This window comes from Lycorma delicatula, chromosome 3 (assembly GCF_047948215.1).
Source record: "Lycorma delicatula isolate Av1 chromosome 3, ASM4794821v1, whole genome shotgun sequence".
Lineage (NCBI taxonomy): Eukaryota > Metazoa > Arthropoda > Insecta > Hemiptera > Fulgoridae > Lycorma > Lycorma delicatula.
Window position 1 is genome coordinate 117,227,296 of NC_134457.1, and position 20,553 is coordinate 117,247,848.

Below are 20,553 nucleotides of genomic sequence, written 5' to 3' on the forward strand. Positions count from 1 at the left end.
TCTATGTTACAGTAAAAAAAAGGTTTTTACTTGATAATATATTTTATAATCTTTATGAATTTTTTATTGTACAGTTATGAGACATTTGCATTAAATTGTAGAACTTTCTTAATAAAAAAGGGAAAAAATGTGAAGGGGACCTTGTTACAGCATCTGAATTTAATCCAAATGCATTGCAACATTGAGAAACATTTTAGAGTAAATTACAATCAGAAAAAAGTTTTGATCACACAATTTTGTACCTGAACCTGTGTGTATTGCATTTTGTAATTAAATCATACCAATTGTAAATAACATTTTATGGAGTATTTTAATAAACTGAACAGTTTCTATTCTTAATTGAATCTCAAAAAACATGAGATGTATATTAACTGTCAAGACAGCTTCCTAAAACGATAATTCATGCTGCTTACAAAGTAGCAGTAAATATTAACTCTGTTTAAATGATCATATATATGTACCTGGCTTGCGGAGAGGCTATTAAATTAGTTAATATTTGGAAATAAAGAGATGTAATCAATAAAATCAATCTAGTAAGTGCTAACTAAAAATAGTATGAAGATGTATAAAAATAGTAAAAACAGAATGGTATCACAATGTCATGAAAAGAGAAACAGCTACGTGGTTTTAGATTCATGGATTTGTGATAGAGGGGGAGTAGAAGAGGTAAGGAGTCAATAAAGAGATTGTCCAAAGGATAATCTATGATGAAGAAAGCTGACTGATGAAGAGATAATGACTGTGAGAAATGAATCTGGCTTGTTAAGAGTACTGATCCCATGTGGTCATGATAAAAGCTATAAACAAAGAAGAAAGGATAATTTAAAACAACACTTAAGTTGTGTTAATAGTCCTTTTTAATAGTTATTATTCTTATCACACTGTATTGTGCTATTTTGTTTAAAAATATTAAAACTTCATTTCAGTTCATTTAGAACTGAATATTTATTATTTATTTGATCAAGGCAGATGAAGTGCTGAACTACACTTCAAAATTGTGTTAAATTGATTTGAGAGAATTTGTTGTGAAAGATAGTTGTTTTTTTATTAAAATTATGACGTACAATTTTTGAGCTTGTCAGTTTTGAAAGCGTCTTTATTACAGATTCCTTCTATTTCACAAAATGTAATAATGTTTGTAAATAAAAAAGGGATTAAAGAATTTTATTGATAAAAAGTTTTTACATGTATTTTCTAATCTTACTTTTTTAATAAAATGATGTCATCTGCTATTCAGGTTTATATCGGATAGGCTGTGAACTAACCCTTGTAATTTGGCAGTTACCCAGTTGATGCCTTTGACCTTTATGACTAACAACTTAAAATTATTCTTGTTGTACTAGTTTTGCTTCATTTAATTTGTAATTAAGTAAAAATTATTGCAGTGTTGTATATACTCGTACATTTGATAGTTTAACTTCAGACCTCATGAATTATACAGAAGGTATAATCACTGATTAATAGTTTTGTAATAGGTTTGTAGGTTTAATGAGGTGTAATATAATGCATACTATTGTTAACAGCTCAATTTGTTTTTAAATTATTCATAACAAAATATAACTTCTTACATTATTCACTTTGTTTTAATATTATTATTCTTATTCTTATAGATGTGAAGTAATTGTAAAATATTCCAAAGTAATGTAATGTGTTTAAACATATTCAGAACCACTGCAGATAAATGCTAATTTTGTACTGTGTAGTAAAAATGTGTGTTTAAAAATGTGTAGTAAATTAACCTTAGGGTCATAACATCTTTGAAACTAATATTTATCTCAAAGAGTGATAATCATTAGTTGTAAATTGTTGTCTTTTTGGCATTTCTGATTATATGGAATGGAAAAAATTAAACCGTTGGTGATGGTGTCAGTGAACTATTTTGGCATTTGCACAAAGATTAAAATTTAAAACCCATTCCCATTAGATAATGTTGAAAATTTTCTTTGTCTTTAGAATCTTAGCGACACCAGTAATCTTGAAGTTTTCTCTTTGACGTAAAGATCTATTTTAGAATTAATTGTTACTTTACAAACGCTGCTATCCTTTTAACATATCACTGGGTTCCTGACCAAGTATAAAAGTAATTTTAATTTTTATCTGTCTTTTTTCTAAAAGTTAATTTAAACCAGTTTATACCAGAATAGATTCAAGAAATTAATAAATATTATGTAGCAATACTAAAAATTATTAGTTAAATAATAATGTTGTATAAAAGAGTTAAATAATTAAATTTTGTAAAGAATAAAGACAATTTTTTTAAAAGTCGCAGTTATTAACTGATTTTTTTTATTTACTCTGGAAACATTAAAAAAGTAAAATGTTGATACATATTAAATAAACTAATTTTGTGGATAATGTTACATATAGACAAAAGTTTTGTTGTAATTGTTAGAATTCTTTACAGTTTTCGTGTTAGACCTGATTTTTGGACTTAACCATCATAAAACATTTAAAATACAAAAAATTCTGGTGTGCTACTTTTTAATTAAAACAATACTTTCTCTTTTATATTATTAGAAGAAAGGAAACATATTTTTCTGTTTTATCTTCTAAAATATCAATATGAAATACAATCCATTGGCAAATTTTCTTATCAGTTTTAGGTGCAAATGCTTTAATTAAGCCAATTTTGGTTCACAACTAAGTTACGTATTTGTATGTAATGTAACTGATTCTGTGATTAGTTAGTTTTAATTTTTGGGTTCATCTTAATTAAACAAAAAAGGAAGTAACTGCATAAAAATTAGTACATTTTTTTTTTATGGAAATGTATAGTTTTTTAAATGTGACTTAATGACTTTCAACAGATAATTACCAAAATTCCTTTCCTATTTTTTTTTCTAGGTAGATTCATAAGAAAGCTACCTATTGTAATGGGTACCATATTCTACTTCTGGAAAATTTTGACATATCTTCGCATTTCATATTCCCCAGACCCCAAAACCACCGTTGGTATATAAAGTTGAAGGTATATAAAGTTTAAAGTTCCTACTATTCTTTGGATAAGGGCCTAAAACTTATCTAAGTAAAGTTTTTTAAATCACCAACCATTGGCCCAGGGAGTGGAAAAATGGGGTTTCGAAGACAAAAAATATCATACCTCCCTTAAAAGGCACAGTATCGAATCAGTTTTCAAGTTGTCCTTAACATAATAACAAGTTTTGTTATTAAGTCCTCTAAACATTACCTAAAACTTTTGTCTGTAACAATTTTTGATATGACCAACCCTTACGGCAAGGGATGGCCAAAATGTTGCTGGAATTGTAAGATGGGGCTTGTCATATACTAAACATTAAAAATATTTTTCACATTCAACCATTGTTGTATTGAGTAAATTTGAAGTTTTTCTTAACTTTAAGGTGGAAATCTTTTTTATCCCCTACTTAGCACCAGTGAAATCTACCTCCGCCTTCCAGCATGCCGAAAGGGATTTTTTTTTAGAAACATGCAATTTCTTTTTTAAGTATTATATAACTTTCAAGTATTATTTCTTGATTACCATGGTTGAGTACACCCACTTGTAAACATTGTTTCCTGAATTTTTTTACTTCCACAGTATACAAACATTTTGTATTCTTTGACTTCCTTCCAGTGTCATTCATCATCATCATTGTCATAAGTTCTTTTACTACAGTTCCACACGAAAAACTCATTAGAGTAATATTTTATGTCCAAGTATTAATACTGTTTAAGAAAAAAATTGTAATTCTTCCATAATATTAAAAAAATATATAATTTTAATTGCACTCTTTCTCTGGTGGAGCACTCTCAAGTGGCCTGTCAGTTTGAGTCATTGTCATTAGCTGAACTCTAAACAATAAAATTGTTTTGCACTTAATACAAAAGCACAACCAAATATAAATAAGTGCATATATACTTTTTTATCAGTGATTTAAAAATAACAACAAAATTGTTTTTCAGTAATAATCATCTTTTTATATATTTTTGTACAGCATACTTATAAATAGAACAGACATGTAGTGTTACTGACTATAATTATCATGTTTTCTCAGACAACTTATGATATTTATATAAGAATAATCTCAAGTACAGTAAAACTTTATCCATCTCTGCCATTTAATTGTTACGTCTCTATTAATCACCATGTTAAAAAAAAAAAACTTATATTGTGCCATATACAAATAACAAAATGTAGACTGAATGATGCCTAACGTTTTCTAGTGTGTGTGTCTAGTTTTATCCATCTCACCACACATCACATGCATTCCATTATATCAGTGCCATTCACAATACAATATGACATTAAAATTTTGAAGTTATGTTCCAAATTTTGATATTTTTAAAAGAATAATAATATATTTTTAATATTTTTAAAAGAAACCCAATGATTAACTGTAAATTGATATAACAGATGATCATTATAAAATCTTCTACACAAATAAATCACTACTACTGATGACCATTTAACTCAAAGAAGGGAAAGTTTTTAATAAAGTAGTAAAAAAAAATAATCCACCCCCTGTGAAGCTGAAAAATAATATGATAGAAGTTGCTCAAATTGTTCAATTTCAAAATATGCAACCATCTTAATCACTTTCAAACAATATGTGAGAATTCTAAAAAAGCAGATGTTCTATTACAGCCAGGGGTGGCTCACGTATAGGCACTGTGGAATAGCAGCATCTCCGATTTCCAATTGATATTATCGATAACATTTAATATGAGTTCTTTTTTCTTTATACTTGTACAAAATATAATCCTTTGTATCCAGTGGCTTGGTGTTTAGCTGTTGTGCGCATGCACACATAGGAAGCTGTAAATGAGGCTGCAAAGGAGAGAGAGAGAGCACTGTCACTCTCGCAATGCCGACTCCAGCATGCTGGTGGAAGGTAGTTGTTTTTTTACTCCGCGTGTGTTGTGCTTAAAAACCATTACCATATTGTTGAGTGTGATAAAGTATAGAATTACATCATTATTGTGCTTCCAGCTGCTCTATTTGATTGGTTTTTTTTCAGTTCTTTTAGTTTACAGAAAACGTTAATCATGGTCTTGAAAAGGCAGAGAAAAAGATTTTCTGGAGCTGCACCCCCACTAATTTTAGTTATGAGCTGTCACTGATTACAGCAAACAATTTTAGACTTAAAATTATAAATCCAGGTAGCCTCACATATATTTTTTTTATAACCCTTTTTTGTTAGATTTTGCATGTTGGCAAAATTATTTTAATCATTTCAAGTAATATATTGTAATTATATTACTGCAAACATTATTTGCAGTAATATAATTACAATAATATATTAAATTCTTCATTCTTTATTGTGTTTTTATAATTTCTAGCTTTACTAATATTTTATTTAACTGTATCAATTTAGTTTTCATATAAAGTGTTTAATATAAATGCAAGGTCTGTTCAGAAAATAACCGAAATTTATTTTTTTAAGCTTTATTATTAATTTTACAGTTTATTGGTCCCTGTCCCCTTCAAAGTACTCCCCTCCCCTTTTCACACACTTTTCCTAGTGGTGTTTCCAATTCGCGAAGCAGTCCTGGATAGCTTCATTTGAAATGACCTTTAAGGTCCGTGGCGAATTTGCTTTAATGTCACAAATAGTCTCAAAACGGCGTCCTTTCATCACTGATTTCAATTATGAAAATAAGAAAAACTGCAAGGAGTCAGGTCTGGTGAGTAGGGAGGCTGAGGGAGGACAGTCATCTGATTACTGACACAAAATGACGAATTGACAAACATGAGTGTGCAGGCGCATCGTCTACGTGAAGGAACCATGAGTTGTCTTGCCACAACTCTGGTCTCTTTTTGTGAATTTTTTCACCTAACCGTTGTAAAACGCCTTGATAGTACACTCTGTTAACTGTTTCACCTTGAGGCAAAAATTCAAAATGTACAATTCAATTAAAACTGCAAAAACAGAGTACATCACTTTGACGTTGAGACTGTGCTCTCTTGGGGTGTGGAGATCCTTTGCCAAACCATTGTAATGACTGAACTTTTGTCTCAATGTCGTAGCCGTAAACACAGCTTTCGTCTCCCATTGTGATCTTTTGCATGAATGTTTTACCGTCATTGGGTTGTTCAAGAAGTTGCCGATAAACGTCCACTCGATGTTCCTTCTGCTGTTCGGTCATCAAACGAAGAACAAATTGTGCTAAAAGTCGATCATGTTCAATTTTACAGTCAAAATGTCATGGCATGATCTAATTGAAATGCTCACTTCTTCAAGTTCTCCGACAGTCAATCCGCGATTTGCACGCACCAGATCGTTGATGTTCTGAACGAGGGTGTCATCAGTTGAAATCGAAGGCCTTCCTGATCGAGGATCATCTTCAATTACTGACGACCACTTTTAGGTAGTGAAAACATTGCGTACGACCCAGAGTATCATCTCCGTAAATTTGTTTCAGAAGTTGAAGCGTTTCTGTGAAAGTTTAACGCAAAATTTTAATTTCTATCGTTGCTCCCAAAAATTGCTACTAACTCTTAAACAATTTGCACACAAATAACAATAACACGAAAACTAAACGAGATATCAACAAAACAAAAACATATTATGTTATTATGAGCTTATGCGGAACACAATGCTGCCAACCGCACGACACTAAACATCTCCGTTGGCGTGTAAATAAAAATTATTTTCTGAAAAGACCTCTTATGACTGATTTTTATTAACCAATATACATCATAACACACTACTTTTTAAGATATTTATTCTGCTACCTAACAATCCTTTTATCTCTCGTAGCTGTAATCCTAATCATAACTGCTAACAGAGAATCTGTTGTTTTGTAATTTCGTTAGCTTGTTATTTTAGAATTAATTTATGTACATTTTCGACATTAAAGAAAGAGAACCATGTTTCAATAGGTGGATAAATTATTTCAAGTAATACAATATTGGTTTTATTTGTTTTAACGTATAAAAAAAAACTTTTTTGGTGGCAGAACATTTAAAATATGTAATCATAGGACTATGACGTAAATAAATTGATTCCTATCGGTTATCTGCTCGCTTTAATCAAACCGTCCGCTTGTCTACTACTACAGTCCATTCCAACTTACCTCACTTTTTTTTTTGCAGGCGGCAAAGCCTTAAATAGCCTTAGCAAATAACATAAACTTTGATAAAACTAATAATTATGGAGATATAGTAAATAGAAAAATAAACATGGGCGCCATTTTGTAATTTGCGAAGGTATTTAAGTCCTGATATTTTAAAACTTTATTACCAGGACGCTTACCAAGTATTTGTGTGATTCGTCTATCCAAACTTGAGATATAAATTTTTATATAAAAATAACAAAATGACGGAAATTGCCATTTTCCCTAACAATATTTTTTGTTTAGTTTTACAACTAAGTAGAATCCGAAAAAGTATAGCCAACTCAGTATTTTAGAAACATTCTGTATATAAAATTATAGATAAAATCTTACCAAACTTAACCTACTTCGTTTGCCAACCTTTACTAGCGAGCATAGGTTAAATTTGGTTAGATTATATTTATAATTTTATTTATTTATTTATTTTATTTCAATATAGCGTTTCAGTGGCACCATCTAAGAAAACTAAATAACTACAGTTCGAACCCGCTGGAATGGAAAAATACGTGGCGGGCAGATAACCGATAAGAACCAATAAATTTGTTTTTCTAATCGCATACCATGAGCAGGACTTCCACCTGTCTTGTACTGATAAGTGGCTACTTTGTATTGTGCCACCTTTCTTGAACCAGGAGGTAAATCTGATGTGTCAGCCTGTAAGGAAACCAAAATCAAGATTTCAATTACTTTAAACAAAGAAAATAAATTTGAAATTTAGCAATAGTAACTTTTAAACGACAGTGATTGTCTTTACTTAATATAAATTATTAAAATACATGTTCCTTCTGATAATATTATTGGATTGATTGATAACAGTAAACTTAATAAAATCAGTCTGTAAACTGAAGGTGTTGAGTAAAAATACATCAAAACAATACTGTTATTTTACAGATATATTATTAGTAGACATACTATTATTTTTTTATGCTTGCAAATGACTTTCATTTATTTCTAAAAATAGTAACTTAAAAAGTTTAATTAAAAAGAGAGTAAATGAATGGGGTGTTTCCACTACTATATAGTTTCCTCTATAATGTTTTTTGTTTTTTTAAATATATTTGTTTATTTAATTCATACAATTAAAGGGTTAAAATCCTCAAACTTCATCAATTTAATTAATACAGAATAAAAGTTAAAGGAAACTTTGGTTTACTGTATACAGGATTATCATCCTGAATATCAGAAAATTCATGAATTTAGGTAGTGAAATATATGTTTGTTATTGCAAATTAATATTGTAAGAAAAAAGTTTAACCCATTTAACATTAAATTAGTATTTTATATTTAAGAAATAATAAAGTCTGAAAAAAGCCTCACTGATTTGTGTTTGGGATTGCTAATTTGTTTCTTTTTGTTGCAAATTACTTATAACTAAATAAAGATTATTACTAATAATAAAAACAATAATGTAGAAGATTATAAAAATATAAATGATTTTTAAATTTAATATATTTTGTCTCGGGCTCTAAAAGGAGTATAAACAGGGTATGCACTTGCAAGGATGTCATTAATTAGATTATATTTATTTTTATTTAAAAATTAAACATTAATTGTGCCCGTAATTTTTTTCAAATTCACTAGTCCTTCTTTATCTTACCCCCCAGGCATGATAAAATAATAAAAATTCAACATTCTACTGTCTGAAATCAGCTAGCTGATCAACTATGGGCCATTAATGGTACACTTAAGAGAATTTAAAAATACTGATTACTTTTGTAGTTTTTTGATAATAACTCTTAAACAATAACTGGCCAGTTTTAACCAGCGTTAAAGTTTTATTTTTTTCCAACCTCCGGAACCACTATTAAGTATTGCTTCAGAGGATGAGATGAACGATTTGTAGCACTTGTGAAAATGCTATGCCTGCCCAGGATTCTGGATCCGGATGAAAGGCTGAGATGCTGCCACTTGCACCACAGAAGCTGGCTAAGTTTGTTTTAGTCCACAATGAACTTAACTAATTAATATACCTCAAAAAACAATTTTTTTTTTTTGTATTTTAAAGGACTGTGATCCCTTGTCCCCATATTAATGACATATTTTATCAGCTTTAATTTACTGTTTTAAATCACTGTCATGAACACAGAATGTATAAAAATGATCTTTATTGCATTCAACTTAGACATCCTTTTACATTTATAAAACATTTACAAACTTATCTACAAGTTAGTAAAATGAAATAATTTAACAAAGAAGAAGAGCGAATGAAATGATCAATGAATTAATTTCACATCCTTGCTGAGAATCGAACTTGATAACCAACTGATTCAGACGAACTTCTTAACAACTACACTAACTGTCCAGCTAGTTTTTATGACACCCATATTTTTAACCATATTTTTTGACACCCTTTGTAGGATGTTGGGGCAAATGGAATTCATCTCTTATCTTACTCTTGGTTACTCAATATTAGTGTGCTCAAGACAAATGATGTGCATGATAAAACGATCTCACTGTTAGAATAAGATTTTTGTAAAAAACAGTTGTAATCAAATCTTCTGATTTTTAGATTCTCAACAATTTTTTTTTTATATCTGGGAGTATTGAGAAAAATTTGATCAGACTGAATCTTAACCTTTAATTAATAGCTCAAAACTCGAATGAGTAGAATTTTCAGTAAGCTCATTAACCCCTTCTATTTCCCCTCCTCTTGACCTCAATTCTAAATTTCAATTACATTAATACCTCATATATTATAAAGATTGAAAATTTTATATCCAACCAAAAAACAAAAATATTTGCACAAAATATGTGCTTCAGTTATAGAGTTATATAACATAGAAATTTAAAAATTTTGTTTGGCGTTTATCTTATTACAGCACAGAAGAAAACAGTAATCTGAATAAAGTGGAAGTAAATATGGGAACTTCAGAAATTTTAATTTTAAATGTAAAAAGTAGTTTGTGGTTTAAATTACTAATGTTATGCCTACAGTCTTTGAAATACTGCATTTATAATATTCTTCTTTTGTGTGGCTATAGAACATTTGATCGTAGGATTGCAAGCCCAGTTTTATTCAAGAATACAGACACTTTGGATTCTCGTAGAGATTTTTTGTATCATTCAGAAAGAAGTCCAGGTCCTTAAACAAGCTCTTATAAAGTCACCATATCACTAAGTCATCAGATAAGAATTTGTTATTATAGGATATCTTGCTGTACCAGGAATTTTGATTGTTATTTAATATTTTAGTATGTTTGTATTTCTGAAGACTAATTTTTTAATGGATTAATAATAGATATCTTCTGTACTGTTCATTCAGTATTAATCAGAGTAGGTTAATAGACTTATATCGCATTTGTATTTTCTTGTTTATTATTATTAATAATTTTATTACCCAGTTAAAAGAAAATAATAATAGGTAGAAAGTATATTTTGATAATTTATTACAGTTATTAAATTATACATTTTTTTAGTTAAAAAATTATAATTTGTTTGAAGTGTAGTTAGATAATCGTAATTACAGATTAGATATACTAACAGAAAAGCAGTTTCTTTGAAAATTGCCCACATTCAGTAATCTCTTTCTGTATTTTTTATTTAAAAAAATACAAAATAATTATTTTAACTTTAATAATTACTTCATTCTGTGGTACAATTGATTATTTTGCTAGCAGAAAATTTATAGAATTTTATGATGAAAAAACTGATTACCAAAATATCTAGATTAGGACTTGCTGCTCGTTCAGAGAGTACAGTCGTAGTATTTGCTGGATTTAGATATTCTATGTGATATTCTCTTGAAGTCTCTGGTCCATTCATACCTTGGTTGGTAACAGTTCGTGAAACTTCTCGATAACCAGATGTTATTGGTCCATTCATTCCTAATGATGATCCAGGTCTAGAAACACTTGTCTGCAAGTCTTCTAATAACATATCTGTAAAAATAAAAAGTTTATCAAATTTTGTACAGCAGTATTTCTTTAGTTTAAACCATTAATTTTTAAATGTTATGATTTTTATCTAGTAATTTCAAACCTCGTTTGCTCATTTAGTTGTTCTTTATAATAAATTTTTGTGTTGTGTTAACTAAACAAGAGTAGAAGGTTTCTATTCGGTAATTTCATATGTATATTTGAGGAAATATAGTTCCAGAATGATAGCTGCACCATCCTAGACTTATAAAAAATGTATATAACTCTTACCTGCTTCATGAACAGATATTTAACTCATGAGTAATAATTTTTCACAATTAAATGAATTATAATTAATATGCTGATTTTAAAAACCGAAATGCCCAACAGACACCATTTTTCCAAAATTTTTCCTAAAAGCAAAAACTGTTTAAAATACATCAAGTATGGTTTTAGATAAAAGTACCTGATGAAGAATATACTTGCATAAAGATACATACTTGCATAAATTTTTACTGAGTTCTTATTTCTAGAGTTTCATATTTTTTTTAGTAGAATTATTTAATTTTCAAATTACTTCATAAAATAATTTATAAAGTGACTAATTTAGAGAGTTGTTTAAAAAACATTTTTATTAAGTTTCATCATATTTATTTTAGAGTGATTCCTGTAGATATTTTTGAGGATTTTTTTCTCTATTAATGAGAAATAAGTGAATGGTAGAGAAAGAATAAGCAACCATTAGTAAAAATTAAACTTCCAATATATCTTGGACCAATATCTGGTCCAACTGAGTTGCAAATGCCAGCTAACAGTCTAATATCACTGAAATAATATGTAATATTCACATTCTCAGTTATATTTTATTATTTTCTATGATTAAAAGTATGCAGGTATTTTATAAGAAGGGAAGACAGACTGCTTTGTGGAAAGTTAAGTTAGCGTTAAGGAAGAGATTGTTGAAATGTTATTTGATGTGTGAGCTGAAACTTGGAAGATGAGAAAGGCAGAGAGAAAATAAATTGAGGCTTTTGCGATGTGGGTGTAACGCAGAATGATAAACATCAGATGGAAAAATGATCATGTAACAAATGAAGAATTATTTAGAATTGTAGAGAGCAGGAAAATGCTAAATGTGATTGAATATAGGAAAAGGAACTGGCTAAGACATTGTATGAGAAGGTATTTATTAGTGGATGCAATAGAAGGCTTGGTGAATGGAAGGAAAGGAAGGGAAAGGAAGAGATTTCAAATGAAATCTTTACTGAAACAAAGAGGTTAGCAAAGGATAGAACAAGGTGGAGAACAGCAGCTGTGACAGGTCCTGCCCTAATGACAGAACACTATGAATGAATGAAATTTCTATGATTATTTCTTGACACAGAAAACCATGAAGGTATGTAGAAATTTAGGGCCATCACTATGAAAGTTTTGTTTTATTATGTCATTAGTAATACTGTTAATTTATATAACAACCATTAGTATGCCATGATGGAGTTTAAATATACTTCTGATGAATATGTGAATAAATATTTATAATAAATATTTTTGGCAAAGCCAGTCATATATTTTCTGTATACTTAAACAGATTAATCTAAGTTAATTAATAAAAAGTAAATTCTTTTTTTAATATGAAAAAAAACTGTAAATTCTTATCATAAGGTAAATAAATTAAAATTATAATGCTTTTCTTGCTTTTTATAAAACTTACGCATTTATAACTGAGCAGAAAAAATAGACATTTAGCACTTTATATAGGTTTTTATCAAATAACTGTTCATCAGTATAAAAGTACATGCTACTAATTTAATAGAAATTAGTTTATTCATTTTTGGATGGCTGGAAAATGTGAAAATATTGTTAAATGATTTCCTTCAGGGTTTCATGCATTGTTTTCAAAACATCTGCATTTATAAAATTTTAAAAATAAACACTATTTTAATTACTATTTTTTCACAAATTATTCTTTTACTAAAATAAACCGAAAAAGCCTTCTTATTTAAATGTGGTAAAAAACAAATTGATAAAGAAATAAAGTAAGTAGACTATATCACTATAGCAGTTACAGCAGAATTTAAAAATACAATTTTTATAAATATATAATATGATACAACACTGAGATCTTAATATAGTTTTTAGGTCAATACCATATAAAATTTAGAGTGAGTATGTAGGCTATATATACTGATACAGATATTATTTTAATAAGGTAAGAAGAGTTACAAAAGCAGTTCAGTTTAGAAATGGCATCATCACTGTTTACAATCAGAACATCAAAAATAGCACAAGGAATGTTCAGTTTAAAATTCTGGAAATAGTAGAATTACTTGCTTATCTGACACAGTGCATACAAGAACACTGTTTGGAATAAAATTAATTTCACAAATTTTTTCACATTGTTGCTTGTTATATAGTTACTATACATTCAATTAATAACCTGAATACTCTAACAATAAAACATTGCAATCTTTAGTATTAATAAGAAATAATAAAGCTGCTTTTTTAAATGTTGTTTTAAAATTTAAGGCACCAGTAATTGTATTAATTTTTTAAAGAAATTTTTTACTGTAATATAGAAAAGAATAAAATAATCAAGCATCGCTGACTAGTGATGACTTAAAAATAATCAGTAATTACTTGTGATCTATGTCAGATTGTCTACAAATGTTCAGTAATGGGACTTAACAGATATATTGAAACAAAACAATATAAAGAAAGCACATAAGAATTGTTAATAAAAAAATATACAACCTATAACCAGATATGCATTTTGATTGCTAATCATTATTAGTAGATAAAAATGAATTATTGAAAAATAAATATTAAGTACAAAAACAAAAGTTAAAAGATGAAATTAATGTAAAAGGAAAATAAATAATAATAAGACTTGTAGAAAGAATAAGATTTTATCTTCTATCAAATGAATTCTATTTCAAATTTAAAACACCATTTTAGTTGTATTATTTATATACATATTTTAAAAATAAACTTGAGAAAAATCTTTTCCTTTGGCACGTACTCAAAAACTGATAATTTAAATATATATGAGAAGCTAATTTTTTCCCTGATTATTTTCAGTTTTTTTCTGTTAGGTACATTTTAAGGGATCACAATAATTTTAACTGATCTATATAATTTTTGGTTTGTCCCAGTTCTTCATTGATATTTGAACTGTTTGAACCCTCTCTTGCTTTATTTCTTCATCTCAGTGTACTACTGAATCTTTCTATGTTTACTATTGTTACTGGAATTACATTATAACTGTAATTTATTAACAATGAATTTTCTTGGGTGATTTCATGGTAGAAACAATAAATACTGTTTATTGTTATTTTTAGCATCTTTATTTTTGATTATTTATGTTTTTTTCAATTTCACTCTTTATTTAACACTTACTAAAACAATCTAATTATGTATAAGATTTATTTGTTTATTCATTTAGTAATAACAAGCTGATACCCAATTTGAGTAAATTTTCTCTTTTTTTTATAACTTTTCTAATTACAACAGCCGTTATAATCTTCTCTTTCAAAGGGTTTATTCTGAAGTTTGTACTCACTGCTTCTAAACTAATCGCTTTACTCATCTTTATATAAAACCATAAGAATTAATTTATCTGTATTTTAATTTCTTGATTTTGTTTTTCAGATATAAAAGACTAATATAAATGATCATTTAACTGGATATTTTTCCTGTTACCTACTCATGAAGACTCAAACTTATTGTTATGAACCGGTAAGTTAACTCAATTTTTAAACACTTACAGATTGTGTAAAGATAATTAACACTACTGTTTTATGAAAACTGGATAACAATTTTTTTTTTCATTTATATATCACTTTTGATAGTGCCTGTTGATGACTGTTTAACAATAAAAATTGCTAATTATTATTAGACTTTAATTAAATTATTTTGAAAGTGGTTTTTGGAGTATAATTTTACTTAATAATTTGTTTTGATATCAATTAAAAAAAATAATTATTAAGAAACATTATTAAGGTAAATTTTCAAATTATTGTAACATTAATAATAAAATATGATAGTCATCACTTATACCATGAAGAGAGAAAATAAAATTATATTATTGGCAGTAATATTTGATCAAAGTAATAACAATGAACTTTATAGGTCATTATAGCACTTGTGCAGAATAATAATCAATAATACTAATCTATAAGCAGTCGTAGAATTTATTATTATATGTTGTACCTTTATACGAGTAAAAATGCATTATATAGTGAAGTCGAGTACTAGCAATGAAGATAAAGTTTCAGTTGTCATTGTTTTCTTTTACTACTTTGTGCTTCATGAATACTAATAATCACTATCAATATGTTTTCCAAAATACGTATGAACCTTTTAAATAAAAAAATACTTTTTCATCATTTATTCAGGATAATTTGTCAAACCATATTTAATTCATTTTTAATGCAATACTAATGTAATCATTATTATATTATTAATTTTAATAGAAAAAGATTTGAAAATGTTATTGATAATAATATTAGTGACCAGCAAGTATGGAGCAAGTTTTCAAACTAACAATAAAAGTTACAGATAATCTTTTAACTTACAAACTAAATATACAATCTTTCTATTTAACTTATCATTTCTTTATAAACTTTGTTACTTAGATAGATAAAATAATTATTTATCACTTAATTTTTTGAGTGTAAAATATTCTGTAGCACCACCTTTTTCATTTTATATAGTATTGTATACGCTAACTATTTTCTAAATATAATACAATATTAATAATTTGTTTCAAATAACTAATATACTGAGTGTAAAGAAAGCATAGAAACCTCACATAATTTTTCAACCATTAAATATAGAAAAAAGAAATCCAATTACGTCAAAAAAATCTATTTTTCATTATGAAAATTTATAAATTTCATTTCTCTGTGCTAACAGTTGAAAAATTATTTAAGTTTCTGATACCTTATTAAAACTGTATACAAGGAATATTTGAGATAAGGTTGTAGAAGGTAAGATAGAATGGAAAAAAAACTGTTATAGAGTACAAAACATATTGTGAAAATTTTATTAATGATTGATATTGGATATATCATGTTCAGCTTTAAAATAATGGCAAGTAACAAACAGTTCATCTATCAATCAAATGATAAGTGTGAAAAAATAAGCTGCTACAATTTAGAACTAATAAATAAATTTGTTTTCACTTTAATTATAATAATATTAAAAAAAAAAAAACACATAATAATCATATTTTTTCTAATAATGTTTTCCTTTCTCATTATAACTTTGTAGTAATTTTTAAGGAATGATAATTTTAGAAATTGTTCAAAAACTTACATAATCCTAATGAAAAGAAAGAAAAAAAAACTAAAGAGGACAAATGAGTAAATGCTAAACCTGTACCACAGTCATAGTTTTTATTAACAGTCACAGAGAATAATAAAAGGTATTTAAAAAGATATAATTAAGAATAGGCATTTTTTAATCGATATCGTGATGTTTATGATCATGAGCATGCAGTTCCCAAATTATGTAGTTCTATCTAAAGGAAAATTTTTGTACGTATCATTGGTTAATTTCAATCACCTTTGTGAAACAGCTTATTGTTCTTGGCTTTTGCCACTAGTATTTTATTCTTACTTCTTTTTTTTTAAATATATAAGAAAATTATATTGAAATAATCAGATTCTGGGTGCAGCATCCTGGGTCCAGTGGTTAGTGGTTTTAATTCTATTTTATTTTTATACTTTTGACTAAGTGTACACCTACAATTCAACAATTGGTTTTGTTAGTATTATCCTGATTCTCCCACGATATTAAAAAACCTCTAAAGTATACTTGTAAAATAAAACCTTATAATATCACTGGAAATTGTGTTATCTGATTGGTGAAAGTTAAAATAATATATTTCTGTTGTCAGAGTTTTATTATTAAAATCCTTATATATTTTCTTAAATGAGCTTATTTATTGGTATTGATTTTAAGTAAATTCAAGCTCTGTTTAAGAGTAAACCAGAAAAAAATCAGGTATTAAAGGTCCTTCATTTTTAATTGTATTATATTATAAAAGTAGCATTTTATTTTGTCTTATTTATTTTTCTATTTTACAGTCAAAAGCTCTTGAAATATGAATCTTCTAATTACACCCAAAAAAACAAAGATGAGAATTTTCATGACAGAAGAAATGTTCATAAAATGGTCTTACAAAAATGTCACACTTTCTATTCCGCAGTCATCTAACAATACATTTTTAAAATTTATTTTGTAAAATTAGAATCTTAAAAATAATTAATTTTTATTTTTCTTAATGTATTTTAAATGCTTTTATTTTCTATTAATCTATTAGTTTTGGTATTCTAATATTGACATTGCCATTAATTTTTTAAGTTGCTCATATGTACATGAACTAAACTTAAGCCAATTCAAATAAATAAATAAATTACATCTGATGTTATTTATTACAATAATAATGTATAAATTTTCATTATTTTCTTTTTTATTGATTTATTATTACATATTCTTCAAAAGTAAGAATACCTTTTTTAATTTGTAATATGCAGTGAGGACAAAATTATGAAACAAGGTAATACTTTAAAATTAATAAATATTGAATAAACCTCTTTTAATGGAATAGCTTCAAACTATATGATTATTAGTCCTTTCAGGACTAATAATATCAGCACTTCAATAATTCCTGAATGTTAATTTTCTGATAGTTAATAATTAATTAGTTCTGATAGGCTGTTGGATGGAAACATTTTGCAAAACTGAAAGAAAGTTATTTAATTTTTAATACTTCAAAAGATAGTTTATTTGCACTAATTAGCTTATTTATATACTTGAAATTAAACCAGTTGATTATATTATCATATACAGAGTAATTCACGTAGTGTTACCGGCACTTTCTGAGTTCATTCTACTAGCGAAAATAATGAAACAAGTTCATATAAACATGGGTTCAGAAACGTTCCATTGGCGAGTTACGGCTAGCGAAAGATTTCTGGGCAGAGTGAAATAAAACCGTACTAAAATTCTAGGAACCCAAAATTAAGGGGTAAACTTGATAGTTTATGGTTTTTTAACTGATAAATTGAATAAAACAGGTTTCAGAACCATATCTAATATAGTTTTCATAATATCCAACATAAAATAACGTTTGTTGTCTGAAAACGTGTTTTTTTACATATTTAAAACAAAAAACTTTGTTAAATGACTAATAAACGCATAAAATTTATTATCAAAACTGGTAGGCAATTTAATTCTGAGAAAATCGATGTAAAATAGCCTAGTAAAAAACTAATAAAAATTCAAGAAATTTGATGGTATTACTAACAATATATGTAAACTTTTATATGTTGTCAACTGCAGAAAATGAAGTTAACATGCAACTAATACAATGTTAACAAATTAAAACATATAATTGATACATTTAATAAAGTTTCAAAAATCTGCTTTTCTACTTCAATACTTTTGGCTGCATGCTTCGGATTACTAGCGTTGCTCTCCACAACTATGTACGACTGTGCGGCGACATCTGTGCAACCATCTTTTCACGCTTATGGAACTTTTCTCTTGCACACAGTACTTAAATTCTAACAGTGTTAGATAAGGTGATGTTAGTTGATGGCCAGGAGTGTGGCCCGCCGCGGCCAATCAAAATTGCACATTTAAATAAGCCGATACTTAATGTGAGAAGTGGAGTGATGCGCCATCGTGCTGAAAGTACATGCAGCATCTTGATGCTAGTGGAACATCTTCTAATAGCAGCGGCGATTTTTCCTTAAGGAATTCCCAATAAATTTTGGCATTTAAACTCCTGGGAGAATGAATGGTTCAATTAACTGACCGTAAACTACACTACACCACACCACACACTGACGTTAAATCGTGTTGGAAATTATGTTCTACTATCGTGTATGGATTAGCCCAACTGTGTTCGTTGCGAAGGTTACTGATGCTTTCCCGAATAAACTTAGCCTCATCAGTAAATGAAATGAACCTGTGCAATCCGCGGTTCATATAAAACCAGTTACAGTAATATATATGAAGAGAAGGATCTCTTGGTTGAAGATTTTGTTCTCATTGATTATGGTAAAAATACAGCTTTGTTGTTACAAAGTATCCTCCACACCATTGACTGAGGAACTCCGAATTTCCGAGAAAGTCATCATGAAATAACATCCGGACTACGATGAGTAACCCCAATAACGGTTCATCAATATCGGTATCATTTTGGGCAGAAAGTTCGCAGTGAGTACTAATGCTGGGAAGTGTACCCGTTTCTCGTAGCGTATGTAGTGTTAAAGGTTTTACGATTTGGAACTCTGCGGTTAGGAAAAATCTTTGATTTTCTGCAGCAGTTGCATTTCCATCACACACCCCAAAGATAAATACAATGCTGGCGTATTCCTCACTCACAAAGGCGTTGCTGCAATATGATATCAATTAAACCAAATACATTAAATTAAACTATGCTATACTGGCAACAATTCACAGCAGTAAAATAGAAAATGCAATGCACCGAAGACACGACATAAAATGCATTTTTGGCCAGCTAAATTTTTTGTTACTAATTTACAAAATCATAATTTCTCAAATTTTCAGAAAATTAATTCCAGAAAACTACAAAACCTTTGTCTGAATAGCATTAGTACTGTTTTTATTTTCATTTTATTATTTTTTTAATTTTATTTTTATCTTTAATACAACATTATTTTTTTTATCATTGCACTTTGTATGAAAGAAAACATGCTTTGTACGTGAAAGCTCTTCATTTCATGCAGTAAGTGCAAGTAATAAAATCAAATTTTTTGAAACTGTATTAGTTTTTTATTGGATTATCTTATATCGATTTTCAAAGAATTAAATTTTTTACAAGTTTTATGTAAACTTCACGCCTTTACTGATCGTTTAACAAAGTTTTTGTGTTACAAATGTAAAAAATTTGTTTTTAAACAACAAACCTTTTTACGTCAGATATTATGAAAACTACGGGAGATATGGTTCTGAAACCTTTTATTTCAATTTATCAGTTAAAAATACATAAGAAATATCAAGTTCACCCCTTTATTTTGAGTTCCTAGAATATCAGTATGGATTTATTTCACTCTTTGCCCAGGAATCAGGGCAAAATCTTGCTAAATGAGCTTTTCCAGATTCACGTTTATATGAACTTCTTTCATTATTTTCTCTAGTAGAATGAGTTCAGAAAGCGCCGGTAACATAAGTGAATCTTCTTGTGTGTTACTGTAAGTTAAAAAAAAAAAATCATTCCCAGTAAAATTAAAACTATTACTTCAGTATAGGTTTTCTTAGTTAGGGCTTCTGATCTGTGTTGTATTTTCATTAACCATGTGACTAAATATGTGTACAGATAGTAACCTCCCAAAAGTTTTACAACAAAAAAGTTCAAAAAGTAGTTCAGTAAATACTTTTGTGTTAAAATTTTATTTATTTTTATCATTGTGGGTAATAGAGAAAAACCAATATAATTGATTATTTAGAAAAAATATCACTTATGAAGAGCGATTATTGAAACGTTGTTTACATTAATGTTTCAGAAATTGTATAGCAAAGTTAATGGGAATTAGCTATATTCATTAATCATTAGATGAAGAAATATTTTTATGCATCAAATAGATTTTTA

At 27.9% G+C, this 20,553-nt stretch overlaps 1 protein-coding gene and 1 long non-coding RNA gene across 2 annotated transcripts in view; one reads left to right on the forward strand and one right to left on the reverse strand.

The window, feature by feature from the left end:
- LOC142321926 (uncharacterized) overlaps nucleotides 1-20,553 on the reverse strand; it is an 84,681-nt gene that overhangs the window by 17,851 nt on the left and 46,277 nt on the right. The window contains exons 3-4 of the mRNA XM_075360452.1: nucleotides 10,729-10,952; nucleotides 7,635-7,728 (exon numbers count right to left, since the gene is read on the reverse strand). Coding sequence (XP_075216567.1) covers nucleotides 7,635-7,728; nucleotides 10,729-10,952 — 318 coding nt within the window. The remainder of the gene's footprint in view (nucleotides 1-7,634; nucleotides 7,729-10,728; nucleotides 10,953-20,553) is intronic.
- On the forward strand, nucleotides 1,379-17,223 carry LOC142321927 (uncharacterized). Its single transcript, XR_012755744.1, has 3 exons — nucleotides 1,379-1,444; nucleotides 14,577-14,663; nucleotides 17,018-17,223. It is a non-coding gene; the product is annotated as an uncharacterized LOC142321927 (long non-coding RNA).